The 20,781-nt window shown below is 39.6% G+C and overlaps 1 protein-coding gene across 1 annotated transcript in view; it reads left to right on the forward strand.

Annotated features, from left to right (window-relative positions):
• The first annotated feature begins 318 nt into the window (after positions 1-318).
• Positions 319-20,781, forward strand: part of SRD2 (snRNA activating complex family protein) — an 81,725-nt gene continuing 61,262 nt past the window's right edge. Inside the window, exons 1-5 of the mRNA XM_010246520.3 lie at positions 319-669; positions 1,059-1,588; positions 1,790-1,848; positions 12,786-12,852; positions 12,933-12,988. Coding sequence (XP_010244822.1) covers positions 1,415-1,588; positions 1,790-1,848; positions 12,786-12,852; positions 12,933-12,988 — 356 coding nt within the window. The 5' untranslated portion in view covers positions 319-669; positions 1,059-1,414. The remainder of the gene's footprint in view (positions 670-1,058; positions 1,589-1,789; positions 1,849-12,785; positions 12,853-12,932; positions 12,989-20,781) is intronic.

Below are 20,781 nucleotides of genomic sequence, written 5' to 3' on the forward strand. Positions count from 1 at the left end.
ATAGTCTGTTTGGGATCATAGATTTGGGCCCACTTAAATTTTTTCTTGGACTAGAGGTATCTAGATCAAGTGCTGGCATCTTTCTCACTCAACAAAAGTATGCTCTTGACATCGTCCGAGACACAAGTATGATGGATTGCAAGTCATATTCTACACCCATGGAACCCCAAAGACATTTCATCGACACCTCTAGTCCAACATACTCGGATCCAGTCTAGTATCACCGTTTGATAGGCCGACTTATCTACTTAACAACAACAAGGCCGAACATTTGTTTTGCTGTCAACTATTTAAGTCAATTCATGCAAGACCCCAAACAAGAACATTTTGATGCAGCTTTGTGAGTGGTAAGCTACATCAAAGGCACTGTTACCTATGACATTTTCTTCTTAGCCTCCAGTCCTCTCCAACTCCATGGATTTTGTGATTTGACTGGGCCAACTGCCCCCTGACTTGTTGCTCCACCACAGACTATTTGACTTGGAAATTCTCCTCTATCATGGAAATCCAAGATGCAACACACTATCTCTCACTCTTCTGCTGAAGCTGAGTATGCAGAGTATAGAGCAATGGCCATTACTTCTTCTGAGTTAGTGTGGTTAAAGAGGATTCTTTAGACTAAAGTACAAGTCAATCTCTCCATACCTCCTACGGTGTTAGAATACTAAGGTCGGTTATAACCAACTGTGGTCATGTGGGCAATTTGTTTGTTAAAATCGGTGACTCATCACCACTCTCTCTCTCTCTCTATATATATATACATGTAAACTATCAGATAAATGAGAAATTTTTGTTCGATTTTCTGTCTCGATACCATTATTACAGTAACAACTGTTCATCTCGATTTCTTTTGATTAATGAAAAAAATGAATGAGAATGAAAATTTTAACCAAACAGGTTAAAATTTATTCTCATTCTTGCTGCAAAAAAAAAAATCATTTTTTAGGATTCTCTGCAAATAAAATTGAGGTGTCTTATCATTTCCCCTCAATGGTTCGTGTCTTTGAGGATTCATTGGTTCTTTGGCTCTTGATTGTTTGCTGTCGTTGACGGTGTAGGTGGAAGGTTTTGGAAGAGGGCGCAGGTGGAAGGGTTTTGGTAGAGGGAGAAGTTTTGCGATGCTTTTTATTTTTGTTATGTTTTTTAACAAAAAAAGTTTTTAAAAGGATTATTATTGAACTGGTTGCAAGTTTCTTCCAAGTCAGCATCAGGTGACGTGTTTAAAGAAAATCCTTTCGAATGAACTGAAAAACCAAGAAGATTCTTATTGCCCCCCTTTTTATAATGCTTGATGAGAAATGGGTTTCAAAAGTTACAAGTTTCGGAATTTGTCTACCTCCGTACCTCGCGCATCTATATCAGTTTTGCTCAATCAACTCATTAACAAGTCTAACACCAAAGAAGAAATGAAGAAATGAGGAGCAACGGTGAAAGTTCAATTAGAATGGAGATTGTTGAGTCTCACTCCCAGAGGGATGATGATGTTTGCAATTCTATTCCTCGTGGTGGCCCCATCTACGTTCCTAATCTGGTTAGTCCTATCACCAGAATTGCCGAATTTGAAGCCTCAATAATTGAAGAGCTACGGGTAAATTACATACCAATACTTTACCTCACCTTTTTTTTGTCTTTCTGTTTGGTTTCGTTTTGTATTAAGTGCATTTAGATTTTAGATGCTCATATTGTGTTTATGGGCGAGCACTCGATATCAAAATATTCCAACTGCTGCTTTTCAAATTATAATTGTCAGTTTTTCAAACGTGTTTCTCGTTACTACTGGTTGATGCAGATGTTGGAGGCAGAGTTGTTTATTGATTCATCTCAAACATTTGATGAGGATGATCTCTCGTAAGTAAATTCTGGAGATTCCTTTGGACGCACACACACACAAACATGCTTGAGTTATCAAGGCATTTTAATTATGTTACTCTCCTTTTTTAATTATTATATGGCATTGCATTTCTAGAATGAAGGATGAAAGCAAAAGAAAATAATTGGTTTCTTTGATTAATGACAAGGATTTGATGATAATAAGGGTGAATTTTGTATTTAATTCAAAAAACAAGAGATTTTTTTTTTCATTGTCAAAACTCAAAAATAAGAAGTGGAGGGTGGGGGACTGACCAAATAAGAGGAATTCCTCTTGGATTTGGAAATGTGTTCATAAAGGGGTATCACTACTTAAAGAAGGCATGTGTTGGCAGATTGGGGATGGCTGTTTGGTGAGAATTTGGGGATGCACCCTAGGTTCCCACTCTATCTACTTTAGAGTTCCAAATGGGAATGCGGAAGTGCTGGAGAATATATTTGTTGTTGAAGACTTACTTCTGCAGAATGGGGGATAGAATGACAGATTATTATCAGTTCTATTTGATGATAGGGTGTGCTTGGAGATTTGGAAAATCCTAGTTTCCTTAGAGATCAATAGAAGAGATGAGTGGTTTTGGATACCGGATTGGTTGGAAATGCTCAGTTAAAAGTGCCTACAAACTGCTATTGGGGAAGCAGAGAAAAATATATGGAGCTGACATGCATTGGAAGAAAATTTGGAAATATCATACATGCCCAAGAATTTAGTTATTCATTTGGAAATTACCATCTGGAAGTTTTCCAGTGTTAGATACTTTATGGTGGTCCAGAGGGTCTTCCAAGTGCTCTTTTGGATGTGATTATGCAGAAACAGAGGCCCACCTGTTTTGGCAACATCCATTTGCACGGGTTGTCTGGTTGGGATCTATAGGAGGTTGGACAGGTGATTGATGGGATATAGGGGATGGAAGTGCATGTCTGTGGAAAATAATCCTCAGTTACTGAAAGGATAACGCCACTGATCAGAAAAGTTTTATTGGTGTTACTACAATCTTATGGTGTATTTGGATGGCTAGGAACCAAGTGATTTTTGATGGCTGGAATCCATATCCCCAACAAGTAGTTGTGAAGGGTCATATAATCCTAGAATTACGGCATTTATATATCATAGACAAGGAGCATGAAGTACACCGAGAGTAAGAGGAGCCATGGATGAGGAATACATTCCTTTTTCCTTGGCTATTTCAGTGAATGTGGACGTGTGGTTATCTTTGATGGAGCCATAACGGGTAATGGTGGGTCTTCAGCTTGTGTTGCTGTATCGGCACAAGGTTCCTTCTTGATGGCAATGTGTCTTGTTACTCTGATTCCCAATCTGGAGATTTTTTTTTTGGTCAGCAAGAAATTTTTTAATTAATAACAGAGAAAATCAGTTACAATAGTTAAAGGTTGCAGAGTAGCATTAATCTAATCTGCAACCACTTGCAATCAGCTACAATTCTGCCCAGTACAATGAAGATCTATTTGCCCCTTGTTTTGCTAGGGTATCCGCCATCCCATTTGCATTCCGTTTGACCCAACCAAACTGAGAGTTGATCCTCCTTGCAAGAATGCAATTGAACTGTTACAGAATCCAGATCATGAGTCTCCTACGCGGTATGTCCCCAGATTTCAGAGGCTCGGCTCCTTGCAAGTCGAATCCCCTATTGTCTATTCAAGTTTACGGGTTGAATCTGGAAATGTTACTGCTTACTTGGAATGATTAAGGGTCTGAGTGTTGGAAGAAGAAAGAATTTAGAATTCAGTCTGGTGTGAAAATTCAGTCCAAATAAGATGTAACATATTGAGAATAATTACAAAGAGGCCCTTGAATAGGCGCCCTAATACAAAAAACATAAAAGGACAAAAATGCCCTTATACTCTTAACACTCCCCTTAAGCTGAGCATAGATATTTGTCATGCCTAGCTTGTTCAAATTTTTGTCAAGTTTTGATTTGGGAACACCTTTAGTAAGACAATCAACCAACTAATCTTTAGACCTCACAAAAGGTAAACAAATCTTTCCATTGGCAACTCTTTCTCTAATGAAGCGTTGGTCAACCTCTATATGCTTTGTACGATCATGTTGAACAGGATTGTGGGCTATGTTTATGGTAGCTTGGTTGTCACACTATAATATCATTGGTGTATCAATCTTTACTCCCATTTCTGTCAACAAGTTCTTCAAGCACAACAATTTGGAAATCCCATAAGCCATAGCTCTGTACTCTCCCTTTGCACTAGATGAAGCCATGACTGATTTTTTATTCTCCAATATACAACATTACCACCCACCAAGGTACAATAGCTAGAAGTAGGCCACCTATCATCAATGGAACGTGCCCAGTCACCATCAGAATAGGCCTCTACCTTCAAATGCCCATGATCAAAATACAATATTCCTTTTCCTGGACACCCCTTCAAATAGGCAAGTATTCTATTCACTACTTGCATATGAGATGATCTATGCTTATGCATATATTGGCTGACCACACTCACAACATATGATATATCAGACCTAGTCAGACACAAGTAGAGAAGGCGATCGACAAGTCTTTGATAGACACCTTTGTTAGGAAGGACATTTCCATCATCAACTCACAACTGTATGATTGGGATCAATCGGAGTTTCAATTGGTTTACAATCCAATTTTCCTACCTTCTGAAGCAGATCAAGGACATATTTCCTTTGAGAAATATGAATGCCCCTCTTTGACCTTGCGATCCCAATCCCTAGGAAATACTGGAATTTGGAGATTTGCAAGGTGCTTAATTCAAATTCATTAGCAAGAAAAGACTTCGGTTCAACAATTCCAGACATTAGGAATGGCAACAGGGTGGGGTGGGGACGGGGAGCCTTTCCCCATCCCTGTCCCCGCGAAAATCTGCATCCCCGTCCCCATCCTCGCTAACGGGGACAATCTTATCCCCATCCCCATCCCCACGGGGATCCCCACTCCCCGTGATTTTTTATAATGTCAACCATTTTGTTTTTGTTTTATATTTTATTTACAAAATAAAAATAAAATAATTAAAAATTACAATCATATTAGAAAAGATTCAAACATATTCAACCATATTTTTAAAAACATTAATATATGGATGCATGTATATATATACATATATAAATGTATGCATACATATATACATATATTAGCGGGGATCCCACGGAGTGGGGATTGGGGAGTGCTCTCCCCGTCCTTGCCCCATCTCCTCCAACGGGGATGAAAATTTCCCCATCCCCGTCCCTGCGGGGGGGAATATCATCCCCATCCCTACCCATTCGGGGTAGATCCCCACGGGGATCGAGGAAATGGGGAAATTGCCATCCCTACCAGACATCCCCTTGTGATAACAATATCATCGACATATACTATCAACATAGTCACTTTTCCATTTACTCTCCTAATAAACAAGGTATGGTCAGCTTGAGATTATGAGAAGCCAATTTTCAAGACAATTTTTCTGAATCTGTTAAGCCAAGCTCTAGGGGCTTGTTTAAGGCCATAAAGGGTTTTCTTCAAGTGGCAAATCTTTCCTTCACTCCCAGGGATGTTCACTCCTAGAGGAAGTTCCATGTAAACTTCTTCCTAGAGGTTTCCTTTGAGAAAAGGCATTCTTAACATCCACTTGATACAAGGGCCAAGAACAGTGGACAGAGAGGGACATGATAACTCGGATTGAGTTCATCTTGGCTACTGGGGCAAAGGTTTCTTGGTAATCAATGCCATAAGACTAAGTGTACCCTTTTGCCATAAGTTGAGATTTATACCTTTCAATTGAGCCTTCAACTTTATTCTTCACTGTGTAAACCCACTTACATCCAACAAGAACTTTGCCTTCTGGGATAGAAACACTTTCCCATGTTTGGTTTTAAGTGCCTCCATTTCCTACTTCATAGCAACCTTCCAATGAGGGAATTGCATTGTCTCAGTAACTGCAAGGGATAAATCAAAAGCAATAGAAGAGATATAGGCACAATAAGAGGGTGATATGGTTTCATAAGAGGCATAATTTGAGATATGATATTTAGCACATACCCTTTTTGCTTTACAAACTGCAATAGGGAGGTCAAGGTCAGAACCCACACTAGGAAGCTCAGTAATAGATTCAACACAACGATTAGAAACAAGAGGTTTAGAATCCAAATTACCTGAGTTCGGGAAGTCAGATTGTGATAGACATTCAACCTCTGGAGTCATCCTCTTTTTCCATCTGACGAATCACTGGTGCTAATACTAAGGAATAGGAGGAGTCACAGGAGGAAAATTACTACCACCATAGGGAGGAGGAGAAGAAGATGAAGGATTGACAATATTTGTTGTAGCTGGAACAGGAATTGGCATACAAAAAGGAGTCCGATCTTCATTGACATTCTCCCCCTGAAGAGAAGGACAAGAGGAGGAGAAGAAGGGAGTAGACTTAAAGAATGTGACATCTTTGGACACTTATCTTTTTCTAGAACAAGGGTCATAACAATGGTACCCCTTTTGGACTAAGAATATGCCAAGAAGATACACTTGATAGACTTTGGATCAAATTTCAACATGGAAGGACTCATGTCATGGACAAAGTAAACACACCCAAAAGCTTTAAGAGGAAGATGGAAGGCATCTTCATCAGGAAAAAGAACCTGATGAGGAGACTAGAGATGAAGGAGGGTAGTCTGTTAATAAGATATACAACTGTTTCGATAGCATCCCCCCCCAAACCAAGTTGGGACATGCATATGGAATAACAATCCTCTGGCAACTTCAACCACATGCCTGTTTTTTCTTTCTAATACCCCATTTTGTTGGGGAGTATGAGGACAGGAGCTTTGATGAATTACTCCTTTCTCTTCAAGGAAAGTTTGTAAGTGCTTTTCAAAGTATTCATTGGCATTGTCAGATTTGGTAATCTTAATATACTTCTTAAATTGTGTCTCCACCATACTGAAGAAACCTTTTACAATTAAAGGAAACTCATCTTGGCTCTTCATCAAATACAACCAAGTATATTGCCAGTAGTCATCAACAAAGAGAATGAAATATTTATAGCCACCCATACATGGAATAGAATAAGGTCACCAAACATCAGTATATATTAAATGAAAAGCAACATTACTTCTTTTGTTACTTGCAAAATATGTGGTTCTACCTTGCTTTGATAGTTGACAAACTTCACACTGTAAACTAGAACTAGATAAGGACTCAAATAGACTAGGAAACAAAAACTTCAAAGAACCAAAAGACACATGCCCAAGACGATGATGCCACAATTTCAATTGACTTAGTTTCTCATCATGACAGGACTCGGACTTACACATTAACTCTAACTTTGGAGACTGATCAAGAAGATAAACTCCATTGGCTTCATGTCCATTGCTAATCGTCTTCCCCGTACTCAGATCTTGAAAGACACAATGAGATGGACAGAAGGTTACGGAGCAATTATGAGGCTTTGTAAGAGAGATAATAGATAAGAGATTTCTATGCAATTGTGGAACATGGAGTACAAAGTTCAGAGAAAAGTTGTTGGTAAGTTTAACTTCACCCAAAAATAGTTTGTAAGTGGTAAACCAGGAAGGCATGCCAGTCATATGATCACTGGTTCTTGTGTCAATGAGGGTGAGGCATGACACGCAAGTGTAGTACCTGATTTTTCAAAGGTACTAGAAGAAGTATGTGAACTAGTAGATGTAGGCAATCCACTCTTTTCAAGATGGAGTAAGATGCCTCTCAAATTTTGCATCACATGAAAGGTGTCACGAGCAGATGTCGGAGCCGGAGGATTTCTCTCAAGCATGTGAGTCTGAGAATCATGACTAGTTGTAGCAACATGAGAATTTACCTTCTTTCCAGTTTTAAACCTCTTAGGATTTAGGTGGGGATTTAATTTCCATCACCTATCCTTGGTGTGCTTTGGCTTCTTGCAATACTCACAAAATACCTTTTCAGGTTTACTAAAACTTTGTTTGGGCTTCGTGGACACAAGAGTAGTGTGCTCACCTACAGACACTTGCATCATAGCATTCCTCCTACTCTCTTCATTCTTTAAAAGAGAATATGCTATGGGGAGTGACAAAATATCAACACAAAGGATGTATTGCTTGGTGAAGTCATAATCAACATTCAATCTAGCAAGAAAATAAAAAGCTTGGTTTTTCTCAATGTACTTCCTATACTGTTCAATATCAACAGGATCCTTCCACTCCAAAGCCTCTAAGTGATCAATTTCTTGCCAAATTGATTGTAAGGAGGAGAAATACATGGCCACTGATTTCTCCCCTTGTTGCATATTGCATGCTTCTCTTTGCAACTAATAGATTCTAGCAGTGTTTTTCGATTGAGAATAAGTTGTAGTTAGTCTGTCCCAAATATCCTTGGCTGTTAGAAGGAACATATAGTTGTGGGTGATGTGTGATTGCATAGAGCATACAAGTCATGACATAACCAATAGATTATCCTGCTTCCATTTGGAATGATTTGCTTCCTTACTGTTAATAAATCCAAGCTTACCTCTTCCACCGATTGTAAGCTTAGCTGATTGAGAGAAAATTTGTTCCATCAAGTTTTACAGTAGTAATCTGCCCTCCGACATTGTCATTACTTCTCAGGAGGACATAGATAGGTATGCGAACATCTTTGTGTGAGTCCATCGATCACAAGCCCTCTAAAACACCTTTCTCACGATCACCATTGTATCCCAACACCAACTAAACTCCGAAATACCTTTCCCACAAGGTTAAACACGATCTACAACAATAAAACCAGGAAAAAGAGGTGCTAGCAGCAAAACAGGGGAAGAAAATTCCCCAAAAATGTTTTAGGGTTCCAAAAAATCTAGGACTACTTCTTGTAGTCTTAGGGATTTACCACTCAAACACAAGTGGTTTCAACAACAACCAACCCACCATACGAGCATGAAAGCCCTAAACTTCAGATATGGATTTTTCGCTAATTTTCATTCGAAAAATCCAAGAAAAATATAAAACTGCTTCAAACTACCATGAAATATATACCAAAATTCCTCTAAAAATGAGGCCCATCATCGTGTATCAGAAACACATACGGATGCCATCGACTTTACGGACTGTTGACATCAACCGACGTTGTGCTGATGCCAATAGGTCTATCTGTGAGTCACGACTAGTAGTAGATAGTTTCCTTGATTGTATGATGCTCTGATACCAAGTTAGAAGGTTTAGAGATGGAGGTTTTGTTGAGAATGCTAGTGTTTTACTGTTCACACCTGGAAAACTTCCATTTAACATATTGAGCAAAATTACAACGATGCCCTTGAATAGGCACCCTAATACAAAAAACATAAAAGGACAAAAATGCCCTTACATTCTCAACAGATTCCATCTCAAGTGGCTGAAAGAATTGAAAAAGTCCAGAGGGACTTCTATGGGAAGGGGTATGTGGGGAAGGCAGGATGAAGAAGTTTCATTTGGTAAATTGGGGGAGAGTTTGTAAACCAAAAGAAAATGGTGGGTTGGGATTTAGGAGAGTGACGATCTTCAATATGGCCTTGGTAGGGAAGTGGTTATGGAGAAGGAGGAAAACTCATTATGGAGAAGAGTGGTGGTGGGTAAGTATGGGATGGTGAGATTTGGGTGGGAATCCATGGAGGTGAGATCTTCATATGCGATGAGTGTTTGGAAGGGAATTATGAAATTCAATCCGGAGTTCAGATGCTTAACTAGTTTGTCAGTCGGAGATGGTACAAGAATAAGGTTCTGGGAAGATAGTGTTGAAGAATGTAGCCCTTCTAGGGAAGTGGCTATGGAGATGGCCCCGAGAGAGAGAGAGATTATGGCATGAGGTGGTGGCAAGCATTCATGGTTGTGTAGGAAATGGTTGGGATTCCGGGATATCTCGTCGAGCTACCCTTACTACACCTTGGAAGGCTATACATGGGATTCTCCCTCGCTTCCTCAGATTCATCAGGTTTGATGCTTGTTCTGGTAATGCTATTCTTTTCTGGGAGGATATTTGGGTGGGTGCTCAACCCCTCAAAGATTGTTTCCCTTCGCTCTATTCCATTTCCCTTTACAAACATGAGCCAATTGCAACTTTTCTCCCGAGCCCGTTAAACCCCTTATCTTTAAATTGGGACTTTGGATTTCGAAGAGGGTTAAGGGATGGTGAGTCGAATTGTGTTATTGAGCTAATTCATTTACTAGAATCCGTTTGCTTGGACCCCACTTCTTCTGATAAACGGATTTAGACTGCTCTTCCAAAAGGTACTTTTACTTGCTCTTCCTTTCTAAAATCCCTCAGTTCTAACCCCTCTTCCCAAGGATTCCCTGTCAAAGAAGTCTGGGCGCGACCTATTCCCCCAAAAATTGCTGTATTCTACTGGGAAGTCTTCTATGGGAAGATCAATACTTTGGAAAACTTACAGAAAAAGAGACCCTCGCTTTGTCTTTCCCCAAATTGGTGGTCCTTGTGTAAGGCCGAGAATGAGGACTGTGTCCATTTGCTGATCTCCTGTTCCTTTGCTACAGCTATATGGAGGTGGAGCCTTTGTCTATTTGGAGGTAGGTGGTCTCTGCCTTCTGATTTAAGCTTGTTATCAACCCATCTGTCTTTGTTTGGCACACTAGAAGAGGTAAGGTCATGTGGAGTTGTGTCAGGGCAGCCACTCTGTGGACTCTTTGGGAGGAAAGGAATGCAAGAATTTTTTTAGAGAAGGAAAGAGGGTTAGATGAAATGAAGGATTGTATCCTAACAAGAGCAATCCATTGGCTGAAAACGGTGGATATCTTTGATGACTTCTCCTTTGATGATTTGTGGAGAAATTGGCTAGTAATAACCAACACTTCAACAAAGAAGGATAGAATTCTGTCAGAATGGGTTTTGCCTTTGGAAAGTTTCATTAAGCTGAACTTTGATGGAAGCAGCCAAGGCAATCCCGGGCCTTCAGGTATAGGGGGTATCCTGAGAAATAAGGACAACAACATAGTTTCCCTATTCTCAGGACCGGTGGAAGTGGGGGATTCCACAAGGGCAGAAATACTTGCTGCAGTACAAGGAATTCAGATCGCCAACCAGCTTGGGGTGGAGCATCTCCTAGTTGAAGGGGACTCTCAGATGGTAACCAGGTGGCTCCTAAACTTGGATACCACCATTTGGGGCTACAAAGATCTCATCAAAAAAGTAAAGTGGTTAACCAGCAATATGAGAGTGGAGGTAAAATGGGCTAGTAGGTCTGCTAATTCTTTGGCTGATGCTCTAGCCAAACAGGGGGTATATAGGGAAGATCTTTTTTGTGCTTCTATGTAAGTTATTATTAATTCGGAAATTTGTACTTAACTAGCCTGGAGAGGTTGCAACTCGTACCTTTTCATGAGGACTTTGTACTATTTTATTGCTGATTTATAAAATCATTTCAATTATCAAAAAAAAAAAAAGTTCTGGGAAGATGATTGGTGTGGGGTAGGCAAATTGTGTGATCCATGTCCAAGGCTGTATAAGCTCTCTGGGACTGAAGTTTCTATAAAGGAATGTTATGAGAGGAGGGGAGATCAGCTGATATGGTGTCCAAAGTTTAGAAGGCCTCTGCTAGATAGAGAGGTGGAGGAATGCATATATTTATTGGAAAAATTAGAAGTGCAGATATCAACTCAGACAAGGGATGAACTCTGGTGGAAAGAATGCTCAAATGGGATGTTCTCTGTTAAATCATACTACATGGCTATTATCAAGGATGATTCAGGTCCAATTCAGATAGATGGTGTTTGGGGAAATCCAATCCCTCCAAGGGTTGGAGCATTTGGTTGGCTTGTGGCCATGGACACTACATTGACTGTGGATCATCTGAAATCCAGGGGTTTTAGCATGGTTAACATGTGCTTTCTATGCAAAGAACAAGAGGAAACTGTTGTACATCTATTCCTCTCGTGCAAGGTTGCTGGGTTTCTGTGGAAGATCTTCACTAGTTTGTTTGGGTTTCCAAATTTTCAGCCAGTATCTACTGCAAGAATTTTTCTTCCTGTCCAAAGATAAGAGGACGTAAGAAAGCAAGGATGCTCTGGAGCTGCATCCCGTTTGCAATTTGCTGGAATATATGGAAGGAAAGAAATAGAAGAGTTTTTGAAGACAAATGTTGGAATCAGGGCATGATCGTGGCAGCTGTTAGCAACTCAGTTCAGACTGGGTTCTGGTCTCTCCAGAATTTAAACTAGTTTCTAGAGAAGATCTGGGTGACAAATTAGGAGATATCTTGGGGCTTCAACTCTGTAACTTGGATGGTTTTTTAGTAATGTTCCCTAGCAGTTCTATATTGGTGTTTGTATGCGGGTGATGCCTTATCACCTTCGAGCCTGTAATTTTTTCTTCTTTTAATGAAATTTCATTTTACCATCAAAAAAAGGGTGCTTGGCACATATTATGAACATTGTAAATTTGTAACCCATTCACCCATTCTTTCATATTAATCAATAAAGTTTTGGTTACTAATAGAAAATTATTCATATAGATCTGCCAATGGTCTAGCAGATAACCTTGCAGGAGGAGTTTGTAGGGAAAGTCTTTTTCAAGAGGTAATAAAAGTTGCCCCCTTTCCATTGTCCTTGATTGAAAGAGATTCTTCTTTTAAACCTACCATATTAATATAATCTATTATCTATTTCTGATAAACAAAAAGATAATATATATAGTTTTTTGTCAATTTCTTTGGGTGGAGTAATGATTTTTATTAAATATTAATAAAATCCTTCTCATCATTAGTCAAACAGAAAAAAAAGTTTGTGTTCCATTGTTTGCATGTTTGTATGCAAATGTATTTGACATTATTTTCATTTTTTCATTTCCATTGTTTTAATATTGTTTATCAATATCATATATGGTAGAACATGGTGTTGATGTGTTCAAAGTGTATTCAATCTTTCCTTTTTCCTGCTTTCTTCTTTTAATAATTATCCTATATGATATTCATGTTTCCAATAGGGTTGATGAGCTCAAAGTTTATACCGAGGAGGAGCTTGTAAATAAAGCTTTAAAAGAAGCATTCAAGGTTTGCCGCTTAACTTCTGTTTTAATAATCTCAATCAGAAGCACAGCTTGTTCATAAAGGTTTTTATAATTTGGTTATAGGATGATGTGGACACTGACAAATTTTCACAACTATCAGAAGAGCAGTCAAATGGAGTGTAAGTATTAACCTTTTCTCTTGACGTTGTCTTTGAGATTCTTAGGTTTAGATCCCATTTTCATTTTTCATTAGGATGCTTCTATCAAGTTTCATTTCGTTTTATTTCATGATACTCATGTTTCTTTCCATTCATGTCATTGTCACAAGTGGTAGAAGGAGTTGGGATATGATGATGTCAGATTGTTGATGTATAGTTTTTTAATTAGTAACAAGATCAGTAAGGATTCATCTAAGATTGTAAAAGAAAAAAAAACAAAGATCATTATTGGTAACTTTTTTTTTTGATGAATGTTATTATTGATAAAGTTAGATAGATATCTTTGATATGCGAATCTGCCTCCAATTAATTCTGGAAGCAAGAGAAAATTGTCAGTTCTAAATCCCTCAGTTAACCTTAGGACCTACCCAGTTCTATGTGGAGTGAGACAACTTTGGTGAAAGGCTTCTCAAGATGTAATGAGTACATGCGTACTTGCATACCTACCTCATATGCATAAACACTTGTATACCTACCTCATATGTGTAAACACATGCAACCTACTCCAGACCAATTTCTGTTGGGGTCTTTTTTTTGATAATAAGACTAAATTTTCATTAAAAAACAAGCTAATACAAATATGAAGAATTTTCATAACAGTCATTAGGAAGGAATAAATTTGAATCAATTACAATCTGAAAGATAATAACAGGAAAAAACAAGAATTCCAAGCCATTAATCTAGACCTAGAGAAAGCAACAGCCTACACTCAAAATCTTTTCTTTAAAGTTTATATGTCCTTCATTTCATGATGTGCAAGTGACCACTCTGCAACCACAAAACAAGTATGTGCTATCAATTTCCTCCTTGTATTTGCTTTGCCTTCGATGATATGCCTATTTTTTTTTTTTTTTGTAATTTCAAAGGCACCGTACTCCAGAGAATTTTATCCTTCCCACTCCTGCAAATCCTTGGCCATCCCTAAAGGCTCAACATTGTGTTTAAAGGATAGTGATTCTGCATCTTAAATATTTCAAAGAAGAAATCCCATATGAAATAAATGAAAATTCTATAAAACAATAGTAAGACTAGCAATATTGGATGGAATAGAATGTTAGGCAATCAAGGAACATGTCCAAAAAATGAGTGTGGCTTAAATGTGTATGCTGAGATGGATGAGTGGAAAAACGAGAAAGGATAGGGTCAGAAATAAATCTCTGCCAGTGTGAACTTGTCTTATAGTGACAGTCCCAAGCCCAAATAAAGGAGGGTTGTGTTAGGTTGGTAGCTGGTACTAAAACTTTGCCATACTCATGAACATGGATCTTGGTTTGTCTTTTTGTGCTCATGTTAGGGTGTCTAAAAACAATGTGCTGCACCCTAACCTGAGTGTAGTGTCAAATGGGCAAGGACCTACTAGGATGGTCCCCCACAACAATGGCCAGTAGTGGTGCTAAATAGGCAAGCCTGCACCCTTCTAAACAGGGGCAGGTAAAGAAGTTAGTCCAAGAGACACAACTTCATTTATTCACTTGGAATGTAGGAACACTGGTAAGAACGACTATGGCATTGGTAGACAGCATGAAGAGAAGGGTTAATATTGCTTGCTTATAAGAAACTAAATGGAAGGGGAGCTTTTCGCTCAACTGCAGTTGATCTTCCACCAGAAGAATCTAGTGCACCGAAAATCTTGTGAGGTGAATGCTACATGAGTTGAAGCATGTGCTTCTTAAGCAAGAAAGTTATGGAGGAAGGTTTTTTGGAGACCAAGAGATGGAAGAAAATCTTGAAGATAGAGGCGAAAGACTTTCTGTTTGAAGAAATAAGGATCAAAGGTTCTCTCAGCTTGAAGATAAGGGAACCTAAGAAGGCAACAGTCATGGTAGAAGGTATGGAGATGGTAGAATGGCTCACTTTGTTCGTGTCTGAAGCTGCTTCCAAAGGCAAGCAAACTTACTTGGAGGAGAAACTGGTGGAATCAGGGAGAAGATATGTGGTTGAATGCTGGAAGAATGCCAAAGGATGCTTTATTGCTTTTTCGGAGTACTTTATTGGACTGATGATACACCTTTTTCAAGTAGGCATACATCTCATAGGCAGTCCTTAATCTTCTCATAGGAACACTAATGTGAGGCGCAATGGAGCTCAAATTCCATGAGACTAACTGTCCATTGTCAAGCTTCCATTGTGTATAGGCTTTACTATCAGCCTCATCCTCATTAGGTTTACTAACAGTCCCATTCAAGTAACCTTCAAGTCCCTTTCCCTCAACATAGAAATCAATATAGAACTTCCACATATTGTAGTTAGTTCCATCAAATTTTGCAGGGAGAAAATCTACTTTGTCAGCCGTCAAGAATAAATAAAGGCAACCCAAGAAGAAAAGTAGCAGCACTGAAATTCAAAGTTCAGGGCTGTTAACCACTTCACTTAAGTCAATAGCAGTTTAAGTCAATAGTTCAATCAAGGTTGCAGCAAGCAGTTCAGACAAACAACAATAAATCTGGTCCGGAAGAGAAATATAGTCAAATATCTTCAATACAGATTTGCCACCTTGTAGAGGAATCAAAATCCTCCAAGAAATTTATCTAGAACAACTTCAACCAGTTGTGTTGACAGTCCAACCTGATGGTTCCAGGACTGTTGAACAAAGGAGAGGACTGAATGCCCTCAGTACTGAACACAGCCCCTACCAAGTAACCCTAGGACAGCATAAAGAAAACTAGGGTTGCAAGAGAGATTCACCAACCTGACGTGTGCAGTTCAAATCATCCACCAATAGGATTCAGATAAGCAGCTTGAAAGGGAATGAAGAGGTCTGTTGAAACCCTTCAATCTGAAGCACCAGTAGTCAAGAACAAAATGTTCGAAGTTTGGAGAAGGCCTGAGAATACAGAAGTCCAAGGGAAAACTGCTGCTGCCCTTGAGAGAAGACCAGAAGAAGAAGAAAACTGCTGCCGCCTTAGAGAGAAGATCAGAACTCCTCCAAAGCTTGACCAATCTCGAAGAAAGCTTCTGAGTTAGAAGAACAGACCAGGGCGACACAATCAATCAGGTTTCTTTGCAAACAGAGGCGTTCCAAGAGAGTTCCAGGAAGACCTCTCTTACAGAAATCTCAGAATAGAGAGCAAGGATTAGGGTTGATCAGAACAGCCCTATCTTCAGACAAAGAACCCAGAAGCCAGTAGCCTTTGAGATATCAAAGAGAGAGCCTAAAGCAAAAGCTGATTACAGAGCAGCCTGCTCTGATACCATGTCAACTGACCCAGAGCAGAATACAAAATTCTGGGATGAAGAATGGATGCTTCGACCCTACCCCAAGGGTCCTTTATATAGAAAGTGAAAGTTACAGAAATTACAAAGAGACCTTTCTAGGGCAACACAATTTAGAGAATTTACAAGGAGGCCCTTGCAGGGCTGAAGTGAAAATAATAATAAATAAGAAAACAATACAATAAGGACTACAATAAAATGGTACATCAGGGAGTTTCTTCACATCACGAGATGTGCACATTTTTCCTTTTGATAAAATGAGGGCCATTCTTGATGTTGGCGAGAAAGTGGTGAACTTCGCATTGCTTAACACTAATTTCGGGTTTGTTTTGATCGATAGTTGGTTTTTGTCATGTAATAGTAGGGAGCTAGAAGATGGAGCATTTAAAATCAAACTCCTTGGTCTCTTGTTTAACCTGTGGCAGGTGGAAACTTTGAACAAAATTGTTAAAGTTGTGGGAGGAGTTCTATTGGCGACTGATACAACAAACCTCCGAGCGGCGGTGGTCGGAATGAAACCGAAGCTGTTCCTCGCTTGATTGAAATTCTCCATGGAGGGCTTTGGAGTAAGGTATGGTTAGCGACAAAATGTGAACTTTGGAAAGAGAGGTGTGATGGGTGTTTACCTACATGGGCGAAGGAGAGAGGAAAGGTGTTAAGAGGGGACGCTTCAGGAAGATGAACAGTTGGCAGTTGATCAAACTGAGAAGAGGCTATCATGGAAAACTGCACGCAGGTTTGACAAGAAGGAAATGCCTAATAAAATTTGCAACTCAAATTTAATTGAATCAGGTGCAAAAACTTATGCAGAGACTATCATGGGCGGTGAAGAAATAGTTGGTTAGCCATGAGTGTGGGGTTCCATACCCACACCTAGTTTCTAATTTCTTTTAAGTTGGGCTGGCTGGTCTTATTGTTTCTAATTTTTGTTTTAGTAGGACTAGGACTTTATGTTTATTTCCTATTCTTATAAGGAATCTAAAGCTATAAATAAAGAAGTGTATGGGGCGGCAGATTATCAATCACCGAACCCCTTCTTTCTTCTCCTCCTCTCTTCACTCTTCTTCTTCTTCTCTCTCTCTCTCTCTCTCTCTCTCTCTCTCTCTCTCTCTCTCTCTCTCCTTCTCTTCGAACCTGTATTACTTCTCTGATCACATAGTAACAGTTCTACTTCTTACAAGCTGGTATCAGAGCATTCGATCTAGGGTTTTCTCATGTGGATTTAATTCAGCCGACCACATGAGAATTATTTAGGGCTGGAAGTTCAGAAAGATCCTTACTTTGGCTGATTCTTGAAGGTTACAAGAAGTTTTTTAGCAGCTGTCCTAAGATTGGAGAGTGCTTCTTGTAATCAGGAAGAGTCAGGCAGGAATTGAGTGATCAAGATTGATTCTTGATCAAGACTGGAGGTGCCGATCAGTTTTTTTCTTGATTCTTTGACCAAGATCCAAGGTGCTGACAGTAGTTGGTCGATCAAGTTTGAAGACTGAAGGTAGCAATCAGTTTTATGGGCAAGCTTCTCCTTTTCTTGAGGCTGACAATAGTAAAAGCAATCAGTTTTTTCTGGGCAAGTTCCTTCTTTTCTTGAGGCCGGCAGCAGTTAGAGATAAATTGGCTACTTTTCTTCAGAAAGTAAGTTCTTTTTCTTTGAGATTGATATTCAAAAAGTCCTTGTTGTTCATTCAGAGAAGTGCGGCTAGAAAATCTCTTTTTTTTTAACCTATTTATAGGAGGAAAAAAACCTGAAGTCCAGGACTGATTAATTCCAGGACAATAGTTGACTGTTATCTGGTTTTGGGTAACTGCAAAATCCTTGTCCTAGGTCGGCTGTTATCAGCCTTGGGGTATAGTTTTTCTGATTATAGTAGGTTTCCTAACTTAGAATGGAGTTCAAGAAACAAGAACCAAGGGGAAGGTGTTTTTGGGACTGGTGGTTCAGGTAACATGACTGAGAACACCTTTCAGATTACAACTGTTAAATTTGATGGATCAAACTACTTAGAGTGGGCCCAATCAGCCATGATGGCTATTCGGGGTAGAGGAAAACTGAACTTCTTTTTAGGGGATGTGAAGGAACCAACCAAGGATGACCCTACTTATGCTAAGTGGGTTGAGAATTTTTTGGCGATGACATGGCTGTGCAACTCTATGCAGCCACGCATCAGCCGAAACTACTTGTGGGCCAAAACAGCTAAGGAAATATGGGATGTTATGGAGGAAATATATTCTCAGTCCCTTAATGTTGCTAGGGCTTATGAGCTGAAATGTGAGGTTAAAAATGTGAGGCAAGGAGAGAAGCAGGTCTCCGTTTACTTTTCAACCTTAAAATCCTGTGGCATGAAATTGACCATCTTGAAACAATTGAGTGGGAGAGTTAGAAAGATGCACAAACATATAGAAAGTAGGTTGAAACTAACAGAGTTTTTGAGTTCCTAGCTGGTCTGAATTCTGAATATGACATTGTGAGACAACAGTTGTTGAGAAGAGATAGTGTGACTTTATCACAAGCCTATTTCCTAGCACATAGTGAAGAGACTAGGAGAAAGGTTATGTTGCAACAACAGCTGTACGAATCAGCCTTGGCAGCAGTTAGACCTAAATCTAGGGGGGATAAGGAGAAGAAGGAAGCTAAGAAGGACTTGGTAAGTGAACACTGCAAGAAACCTAAACATACTAAGGGCACCTGTTGGAAGCTGCACCCTCATCTAGTTCCAGCAAAGCTCAGAAATAAGAAAGGGAATGCTAATATGGCAGTCAACACTTATAGTACAACTTCATCAGGCACAAGAGACACTCCTCTAGATACCCTAGCTACAATCCGAGCTGCTCTGACTCAGCTAGAAAATGAATTTAGTAATTCAGCTCAGCCTACATCAGTGCAACAGCCTACTTCAGCCTTGATCATACAGGTACAAGAGTTATTGCTTGCCATGCTTCTATCCTAGGTAATATTAGACCTTGCTGGGTAATAGATTCAGGTGCTTCAGATCATATGACCAGCATATCTACTCTATTTAACTCCTATTGTTTATCCTCTGGGAGAGACAAAATTTCTATTGCCGATGGCTCTCTTGTACCAATTTCTGGCAAGGGAGACATCAGATTATCAGATACCATCACCCTATCCTCAGTTTTGCATGTTCCCAAGCTTAGTGCTAATTTACTTTCAGTTAGTAGTATTACTAAAAATCAAAACTGTTCAGTAAATTTTTTCCTTGATCGGTGTATTTTTCAGTATCTGGAAACGAAGGTGATTGGGATTGGCCGTGAGATGAATGGAGTCTACCTGCTTGAACATTCATAGGGGGAGCAGAGTGAAGCAGGGAAATTGTTTGTTTCTCAGTTTTGTAGTAAGATTATGCTTTGGCACGACCGCTTAGGTCATTTATATTTTTGGGTCTTTAAAGAGTCTTTTTCCAAACTTGTTTGAGTTAGTATAAGTGTTTGGGTTAAAATGTGAAAGTTGTGAACTTGCAAAACACAGTAGACCATCTTATCCTTTAAGTAATAAAAGAACCAACCTTCCTTTTGAGCTTGTGCATACCGATGTTTGGGGGGGGGGGGGTATAGATATTTCTTATTATTTGTTGATGACTATACCCGTTTTTCATGGGTCTACCTTATGCACTCTCGAAACGAGGTCCCCTCTTTGACTTAAGCTTTCCATCAGATGATCCTAACCCAATTTGAAACTAAGATCGAGATTCTTAGATTTGATAATGCCAAGGAATACTTTGCAAAACCCTTGGCATCCTATCTCCTTGATCATGGGATCATTCATCAGAGCACTTGTCCTCACACACCTCAGCAAAACGGGGTTGCTGAGAGAAAGCAAACATATTTTAGAGGTAGTTGGAAGCATCATGCTCAACTCCAATGTTCCCATACGCTTCTGGGGAGATGCAATCCGTACAACCATATACCTCATTAACAGGGTTCCTTCACGGGTCCTAAACATGCAAACCCCGTTCAGTCTTCTATATCCAGATAAGGACCTATTCACTATTCCCCTCAAAACTTTTGGGTGTACTTGTTTTGTTCAAATCCTTGGACCTCATCGCTCCAAGTTTGATCCCAAAGCCACTAAGTGTATTTTCCTTGGGTATGCACAAAATCAAAAGGGATATTGCTGTTATGAGCCAGTTTTAGGGAAGCGCTTTGTGTCCACGAATGCCACCTTCTTTGAGGATATGTCCTACTATCATAAGGCTTCTCCTCGGGGGGTGAATAGTGAGGAAGGGATTTCAGTTTCAGCCCCAAGAACTCCTTTACCTGTCCCAGTTACTGAGGGGGTGAGTTGCGAAGAAGGTTGTAAAAAATGCAAGGAGTTGAGAGTGTATCACAGAAAGTGGTGGAGGCAGGTTGATTCTCATACTCAACAACAATCTAGGCCGGTTCCAACATCTTCTATAGCTCCAGATCTAGACACTACTACTGCTCCCATTGTTGATCCCACTGTTACAAATGCTCAGCCTTCACCGACAGGTGACCTTGATCTTCCAATTGCTATTCCTAAAGGGAGGCGCCGTTGCACCTCATCC

The sequence above is a fragment of the Nelumbo nucifera genome, chromosome 1, assembly GCF_055504915.1.
Source record: "Nelumbo nucifera cultivar China Antique chromosome 1, China Antique-T2T, whole genome shotgun sequence".
Lineage (NCBI taxonomy): Eukaryota > Viridiplantae > Streptophyta > Magnoliopsida > Proteales > Nelumbonaceae > Nelumbo > Nelumbo nucifera.